This window comes from Belonocnema kinseyi, chromosome 3 (genome assembly GCF_010883055.1).
Source record: "Belonocnema kinseyi isolate 2016_QV_RU_SX_M_011 chromosome 3, B_treatae_v1, whole genome shotgun sequence".
Taxonomy (NCBI): domain Eukaryota; kingdom Metazoa; phylum Arthropoda; class Insecta; order Hymenoptera; family Cynipidae; genus Belonocnema; species Belonocnema kinseyi.
This window is the reverse complement of record NC_046659.1, coordinates 121431441-121440902: the sequence shown is the minus strand read 5'-3', so window position 1 is coordinate 121440902 and position 9462 is coordinate 121431441. Positions and strand designations below refer to the sequence as shown.

Genomic DNA, 9462 nt, shown 5'->3' with positions numbered 1-9462 from the left:
TAGAGTGAATGACGCCTGAAACAAAGACCTTGGGTATTAATGGACCCAAGTGGGGAACCTTACATAACGACTATGTGAGGTTCTTCGCTTGGGGTGATTGCTAGAGAGATTGATCAGCAACCTATGTCGGAGCAATGTTGCGGAACGAACGTGTTATTTACTTAAATAGCACGAGAATTCTGGATCAATCTGAAAAATCTCTATCCCATCCACACACTACTCCTTTCCCCTGCCGAGTGAGTCACGCCTACCCCGAAAGGGAAATGGCTTAATGATGTAATAATAATAATAATAATAATAATATTATTATTATAAACTGTCGGGAATTGTATTATTCTGACATTTTTTCATTCAGTAATATTGTAAACTGTTCCGGAATTATTTTCCAATTCGGGATTTAATATTTCGGCAATTTTATAATTTCGGAAATAAGCGTTTTTGAATATTTTATTTTTTGGGAATATAACATTATCGGGAATTTTATTTTTCGAGACTTTTCAGTCATTCCTTATAATTGCTCATTTCAAATGAACAGTCAAATATTGATAAATATTCATACACCAAATTTTTGATTAAAAATTTTCAAATTGAATCAGTTAAAAATGGAATAATTTACACTGAAACAATATTTAAATAGGTTTTGAAAAATAATAAAAGCGTTTACTTATGTAACTGATCATTTGATATTATTTTGAATAGATAAAAAGATAAAAACTAGTCTTGTAAAGACAATTATTATTTGACTTTTATCACCAGAACCACAGTTCAGTTTTAAAAATCATTAATTAAGATATATTTACAGATGATCAACTTGAAACGTTTCTTTTTTAAATAAATATACAATTCATTAGATTGCATGTTTATACCTAAAGATGAAGATATAGAATAGAAAATTTGTAACTTACAAGATTTAATCTTTAAGTATGATAAACTGAATGATTTCAGAATTGCAAAAGTTAACTGTTGAACAACATATGCACAAAAAGTGGAAATCGATCTGATTTTAGATTTCATGTTATATTTTAAATTACTGGATAAATTTTCTTCTAAAAATTGGTAAAATTATCGGTGAAATAATACATTCACTGTCATTTCTCGGTTATTCCTAATCTAAACAAATTCCTGGTCATTTTTAGGTCTAGCGGTAACTCTGTTATTGCACGCCAATTTAATTTTTTTTTCAAATTCTTTAAATATCTGAAGATTTGAGTATAGCAATTTTGATTTGAGTAGAATACAACACATTTTAAATTTGTGCACTTTGCACTTATTACAGCTTATGATATAATTCATTAGATAAAATGAGTTTTGAAAAATATGTTAAACTTAATTAAGTTTCCTTTTTTCCCATCTACTCGAGTTCCTTGCTCTCACGCTACAGCTGATTTTCTTTTTGCCACCAAAGGCGATCCCACGAGCGAAAACAGACACCATGGTATGTTAGCAAAATGAGCAAAAGGTGAGCAAAAACGTACGAGAGACGACTGATTACGTAAGCCGATAACCTCTCTCTTGAATGCTTGATCTAAGAGTGAATGATCTTTGATTCATTTCACAATTTTACCAAATCACATATGATAATTCACTTTTTTAACAAGGACGAAAACCCGAACAATTTTTCAAACTCACAACCCGCAGTTGAGTGGCTGCTGTACAGAAATAGATAAGCCACATTTATATCGAAAATGAGTTTATTGCATAACAATTTTTTTTTAAATCAAACAAGCATTATGTTAGAAGAATTTTGTCAAAATACCAACTATTACAATAATTTAAGAAAATAATTATTTAAAATATGAGTTACCATCAGTGTTTGGCAAGATAGTTTTTTGAGTAACTGATTACAGTTACTAGTTAAAGTAACTTTACTTAAAGTAATTTTATCACGACTCACGCATTTAATTCTAGCAATTATGTACCCCCGCTTCACGGTACTATGCAAAATCATAAGTTTCGACTGATAAAATAGTTTAAAATACTACTTGCAAGACCGTAGAAAAATGCTTAAAATTTCCTTCCAATTTTTTCGATTAAATTCAGTCAAATTTATATAGATTTAAGACTATTCAGAAATTCAGGTGACATTTTTAAGCATAGGGGCCCAAAATGTTTTCAATCTCGGACAAAACACTTTTTGTTTTATTCCATTTTAACTGCTTTGAATTCCTAACCTTTAAAGTAAAAATATTGCATTTTCGACAAAATAGATAACTTTTTAACAAAATAGTTGAATTTTCAACCAAAAAGATGATTTTTCAACAGAAGAAGTAAAGTTTTAACCATGAAAGATTTTTCAGTCACATTTTTCAACCGAAGATGACATTTTATTACGGAAGAAATTAATTAATTGAACGAAAAAGAACGCTTTCGTACAAAAGAATTGAATTTTCAAGCCAAAAGGATATATATATTTTTAATTTAAAAAAAGTTACTTTTCAACAAAATAATTGGATTTTCTATAGTGAAGTGGGTAAACCTTTAACAAAATACATGAATTTTCAAACAAATGATTGAGTCTCCGTACAAAAAATATTCATTTTCCAGCAAAAACATTAATTTTCTATCAAAATATTTGAACTTCATAAAAAAAAAACAAATTCGAAACAAAATAGTACAATTTTCATCAAAATAGAAATTTTTTAAATGAAATTATGAATTTTCAACCAAGCAACTACATTTTTAACAAAGTAGTTCATCCTTCAAACAAGTATTTGAATTTGCAACCAGAAAAGCTGATTTTTTTACCGAGAGAGATTAATTTTCAAGCCACATACAACACTTTTTAGAAAATCAGTGAATTTTCAACCGAAATCGTTCATTTCTCTACAAAAACTATAATAGTTGATATTATTTTTTTTTTTAATATTTTAATTTGAAATCAAACATAGTTGAATTCAACCAAAAAACCACGAATTTTCAATAAAATGATTCATACCAAAAATATTAATTTTGAACCAAATAGTATAATTTTATACATAATAATAGAATTTTCAACACCACAAAAACTAATTCGAAACAAAATAGTTAAACTTTCAACCAAAGAGATGAATTTTCAACAAAATAACTGAATTTGTAACAAAGTAGTTCAACCGTCAACCAAATAGTGAAAAACTTATTTAACAAAAGAGATGAATTTTCAAAGCAAAAAAGAACGCTTTTCAACAGAAGACCTGAATTTGAAAATCGAAAAAAAGATATTTTTAACAAACATGTTCGCTCTTTTTTAAATAACTATTAAACTTTCTAACAAAATAGTTCAGTTTGTAACAAAATACATGGAATTTCAAGCATAATAGATGAACTACCAACAACAAATATAATACTTGAAAATATTTCAACCAAAAGACAAATTTTTTAGAAAATAGCTAAATCCTCAACGAGATCAGATTAATTTTCTACCAAATTAGTTTAATTTTCATCCGAAAAATGAGATTTTTTTTAGCAGAAAAGATAAATTGTTGCAAAATCATATTAAATAAAACAAGAATCCAACGACCAAATTTGGACCACAACGAATAAACAAAAATCAAAAATCCTATTGTAATCTGAAAAAAAAAGCAAATAAAATTTTCGGCAAAAATAAAAAAGAGGAAAGAAAAATGAGAAGGCAGCCAACCACATCCCCTTCCTTTTCTTTTTCGTTATTTCGTCCTTTTTATTTTTATTATCATCAATTTGATTATTGAACGTAAAATGGGCTATTTAATTTGGATTTTGTTATAATTTAAATTTCTTAAATTCAGATAAATTGTTAAACGACATGTGCGAATTTTAAACCAAGAAAGGAAAAAATTGTTCACTAAATCCTTGAATTTTCAAGCATTTGTAAACCGAAAAGACGAATTTTCTACAAAAGAGTTTCAGTTTCAAAACAAAAATATAAATTTTCAACAAAAAAGTTGCTTTTCAACCGAAATAGTTGAACTTTCCACCAAAAAAAATTGAATTTTTAATGAAATACATGAATTTCCAACCAAGTATGTAGTTAAATATTTAATCAACATAGAAAAATTGTCAAAAAACAGCAAGTAACTTCAAAGTAATTAAAATTTAATTTCCAAGTTACTGAAAAAATCTTAAATAACTTACAGAGCAAGTTACTTTTTCAAGTAGTAACGAAGTTACCCTCCAAGTTAAAAACAACGTAACTTTTCATTAACTTAGTTACTTGCAACAAGATACTACACAACTCTGGTTACAATTTACTCAGAAAAAAGATTTCTTGATTCAAGGAGAATTTCTTTAAATCAAAGAAAAAAATTAATTGTTTATTTATAGTTTTATACTTTCAGCCTTAGGTTGTACTCTTCATCACAAAAAACACTTCTCTTTTATGAAAAAAATTTATACTCAAAATATTTCTTAAAAAATTAAATTCTATTTAAACTCGATATAAATGTTCATAAAAATTCTACAAAAACTCAATAGAACTTCCATTGCAAGTATTTCAAATAACTTCCAGGTTATTTTTGAGAATTTATGAAGAATTCTATTAATTTCAAAGAACTCTAATCCTTAAGAAAAGAACAAAGAAAAATACATAATAAAGGTAAAAAATAAAACTAAGAATAAGAAACAGCAGAGCAGTAAAACTGTTCATTAGGAGCATAAAAGTAATGGGCGAGAACGGGAGCTAATTGCTCTGCACTTTAAGTGATTCGGAAATTCCCCGTCGGCAATTAATTAGTTATACATTCGTTAACAAGATCGATTCTTTTTTAATTAACTTACTAAATAGCAAGAAGAAAAGATACCGTTTAGATTCGCAAGTATAAATTAAATAAAATGGTCAATTTTTATCACCTTAAAATCTTAAAGCATCAACGCAAACTCACTTATTTCAATGAACCTTATAATTTAATTTTCTTTATCACTAACAAATTTTTTTAAATTTAACAAAATTCTCAAGAATTCAAATGAATCTGAAAGTAGTAAAAAATTCTATTAATTTCAGTAGAACTTGAGTGAATTCAGAGGAATTTAAAGGGAATGGAAAGAATTCGATGAAATTCATGAAAATTCAAGGTGCATCAAACAAAATTCAAGAGAACTGAGAACTATTAAAAAATAGTAGGAAATATATTGAATTCAAAAACTTTGAGTTGAGTTTAGAAGAATTCAAATGAAGTAAAGAAATTCTATAAAATTCCACTACATTCAAAAGAATTTACAAGTATTTTACAGAATTTGAAATCCTCCAAGATGAATTATAAGTAAATTCAAAATAAATTGCAAAATTTTTTTGAAATTCTCTTTAAATCTTTGTAATTCTAGGAAATTATTGCCTAGTTAATAAATTCTTTGAAACCCACTAAAATATTATGAAATCTCCTGAAATTCCATGAAATCTGATCATATTTTCTTAAATCCTGCACAATTTATTAAAAAGAATTGTTTTTTTAGAACTAATTTTTTTACCTAACAATGTAACAATTCCATTTTTAGTTCAAAATTGATATTTTTTTATTAAACAATTAACCTTTTCTAGTTGAAAATGTATCCTTTTTAATTGAAAATGCAACTGGAATGCAACAATTCCATTTTAGTGAAAAATTTATATTTTTTATTAAACAATTGATCTTTTCTAGTTGAAAATTCATATTTTCTGTTAAAAATCCGTCTTTATTGAAGAAAAAATAATCTTCTTGGTTGAAAATTTATCCTTTTTAATTGAAAATGCATCTGAATTGGTATAATTGAATCTGGTTTAACTAAAGATTGAACAATTTAGTATAATATTAAACTATTCGATTGAAAATGAACTGTTTTTTCGAAAAGAAAACTATTTTTATAGGAAAATGTAAACTTTCGGGAGAGAAGAACTTTTTCCCCAAAAAATTATAAATTTTCTTTGAACATTCAACTATTTTGTAGATAATTCATCCTTCTGACTTAAAAATTAAACAGTTTTATTGGAAATTAATGTTTTTGATAAAAAAACTCATGTTTTTTTTGGTCAAATATTAATTTTCTTGCTTCAAAATTTATCTTTTCAGTTGAAAAATAAACTATCTGTTTCAAAATTCATCTTTTTTTAGTAGGAAATTCAACTACTTGGTTCAAAGTTGAAGTTGTTTGTCAACAAATCATATTTGTTAAAGTTTTAACTCCTATGTTATAAATTTAACTATTCCATTATTAAACAAAATGAACTTCCGCGATAAAAAAATCATCAGTTGGGTGGAACTCTTTTGTTGAAAATCCATTTTTTTAAAGATTTATCATTTAGGTTGAAAATTCATCCTTCTTGTTGAAAATGTAAATATTTTGTTCGAAATTGATATTTTTATTCAAAATTGATCTTTTCTAATTGAAAATTCGTGTATTTTGTTGAATATTCTTTATTTTTGGTTCTGAATTAATCTGGTTTGGTTGAAGGTGTAACAATTCGGTAGAAAACTAAACTACTATTCAGTTGGAAATTAACTGCTTTGTAAAAATTCATATTTTTGTTTAAATTTAACTATATATTGAAAAATTAAACTAATTTTATGAAAATTTAACTTTTAGGTAGAAGATTAACTTTTTTGTTGAAATATCATATTTTTGTGTTCAAAATTCAACAATTTTGTTGAAAAATTTATCTTTTTAGTCAATAATTAAATTTTTTTTTTTTAAATGTAAGACTTAATTTTTTCTGCCTAGAACTTTTAATAATCAATTTTGGTTAGACATGTATTCTTTATAAGTTAAAAATTTATGTTTTTTGTTGAAAATTCGTATTGTTTTTTAGAAAATTAATATTCTTGCTGGAAAATTCATTTTTTTTTTTTTGTTGAAAATTCAACTATTTGGTTTAAAATTCATCATTTTTAGTTGAAAGTTCAAATACTTGGTTGAGGAATAAACTAGCCATTTCCCTTTCGGGGTAGGCGTGACTCACTCGGTAGGGGAAAGTAGTGTGTGAAAGGAATAGAGATTTTTCATATTGATCCAGAATTCTCGTGCTATTTGAATAAATAACACGTTCATTCCGCAACATTGCTGCGACCCAGGTTGCCTTTTATTTAAACTTCGTGTTTTTTGGTAGAAAAATAATCTTCTTGCTTCAAAGTTTGTCTTTTTGGCTGATAATTCAAGTGCTTGGTTAAACCTCCATATTTATCAATTGAAAATTGAACTACTTAGTTAAAAAGTAAACTTAATATTTTCTACTTGAAAAATTTACTATTCGAGTTTTGCTTAGAAATTTATCCTTTAGATGGGGATAAATCATGTATTTTGTTTAAAATTTGACTTGTGGTGAGAAAATTAATCTTGTTTGTAGAAAATTCAATATATATTTTGATTCGAAATATCTTATGTGAATTTAAAGTGCATACTGAATTCAAATTTGGTATTTACTAGTATATTACATCAAAAGTAGGGCTAGACAGTTCTTTACAGGGAAACAAATGTTTGCAGGACGAGTAGTAAAACCATAGCCACGTATGGACCGGCCCAGTCCCACGAGTGATGTACGATGTTTTATTCGAAATCCGTATTTTATGAGACAGTAGAGCCGTCTGAAAAGTGAGACGTGATTACAATATATTTGGTCGTAAAAACATAAGACTGACGTGACAGTCATCTGCTTGGCTGTGATTGGTAATCTCGTATGGCACTAAATTTGAAAATTGTTCGGTCCGAGCTAGAGTAATATATGCATATGTCCAAAGTAAAATTAAAGAATACATTGTGCGTTATTCAGTGACCATTTGTGGACATAGTAATTTAATAGTGTAGCTGCGTTCGGAACTAATAATATTACAGTTCGGTAAAGTGCTATCTAACGCTCACTTTTCAAGGGGCGTTATAGGCTCATAAGGGGCCATCCATAAATTACGTAACGCAATTTCCCGACCATTTTGACCCCCCCCCCCCATGAAGTGTTACGTAATTTATGGATGGCCCCTAACATGGTGGTTTTGAATAAATTAATTTAATTTGGAAGAATTAATTCTATCATTATTACCCTATTTTCTTGAAAAATTATCCTCTTTCCTATGTTTTCACAGAATTGTAGACTACGTTACTTTTGAGGGCGGAGCACAAAAATAGCCTAAAATTAGTAGTGTAGTTTATGGACGAACCTTAAGTACTGTCAAAATTACTATAATTTAAGAAAAATATTCTTAGTAGTAGCATTAAAAATTAAATAGAATTTGTTGTTTCTTTGATACTTCATTGACTCATTGTATATAGCAGTTCTTGCTCCTTGTTCACTTTTCCGTCAATTCATGAGCTAATTCCATAGCTAATTCAAAACTTGAGCACGTGCCAGTTGCGTGCGTGCGTGCAAATGAAACATGCACGTCCGGTCTCACGTGGATTCGTGACCATGTGGATTATAAATTAGGAATAAAATCAGTAAACGCCAAATTGTAAGTTATAAGACAAGTGACTCACCGTGTTGTGATGAAAGCGCTGACTACCGGACCGTCGAAGAGTTCCACCTCGAATATTTGCAGGTGCGAGCTTTACTTGTCGCCCGTCGCTGCCACCCCGCCTCGACAATTCAGATAATTCTGCCACTGGTTGTACCTGAAATAATAAAAAATAAAAAGTTCATTAGATGATTGGATTAAGGACGAAGATTTTTTTTAATTATAGGTAAAAATAATCTTCGAATTCTTTCATTCACTTTGTCCACATTGTTTGATACTATCAAATAATCTCGCAAATAATGAAAATGGTATTTATAAATAGCTTAATTTTTGACCTCAATACACTTAACAAAGTTTTGCCAATAAACATGTTTATAATAATAAATATGCTATAATTAAGCAATGACTTTTACCCATGGTAAATCATTTTGTTTATTATTTTAAGGGGGGTTCCTACTTTGTTGGGCCGAAATCCGACTGTTTTTTGGGGAATATTTTTTTAGGAAAGTATAAAAGATAAGAGGCTTAAATTTTCCACAATTGTTTGTCCATGTTTATTGTAGTACTACAAAATTTCTTGGGTCGTTACATAAAAAGGGGAGGAGGGGGGCACTGATGACTGGCGGGTGGTCGGCGGCGACTTTACCCGCTGGTGGAAGATCTGTCCGCCGTAGAAAAAATCTGAAACAAAAAATCAAAATATTTTCTTTATCTATACGCCAGCGATTCCCAAACTTTTTATGCACTTTCTGGGTAGCGGCAGGGGCCCCACCCTCAAATTTTTTCACAATACTGGAACCCAAGTGAGACACTGGACGCTAGTCGTTCATGCTCGGTTGCTTGCTTCGCTGACCTTTTCGTTGTTAGAGAATTAGTGCCGGTTGAGAAAAATGAAAAGTTGGTTAAATATTAATCAATAGAATTTTAATAAGTTCCGTTAGATTTGTTAGATTATCAAATAAACATTCAAAAAAGGTAGAAGAAGATCAGATAATAACTTCAAGAGTTATCGCACTTTTGTTGCATTCACAAGATTTGTAAATATTTCATTTATAAGTTCGGATATTAACCGATTTTCAAAAACTTTGTTTTCATT

The 9462-nt window shown here is 28.4% G+C and overlaps 1 protein-coding gene across 1 annotated transcript in view; it reads right to left on the bottom strand.

Annotated features, from left to right (window-relative positions):
* Positions 1 to 9462, bottom strand: part of LOC117170011 (unconventional myosin-XVIIIa) — a 399533-nt gene that overhangs the window by 303874 nt on the left and 86197 nt on the right. The window contains exon 4 of the mRNA XM_033356525.1: positions 8389 to 8523. Coding sequence (XP_033212416.1) covers positions 8389 to 8523 — 135 coding nt within the window. The remainder of the gene's footprint in view (positions 1 to 8388; positions 8524 to 9462) is intronic.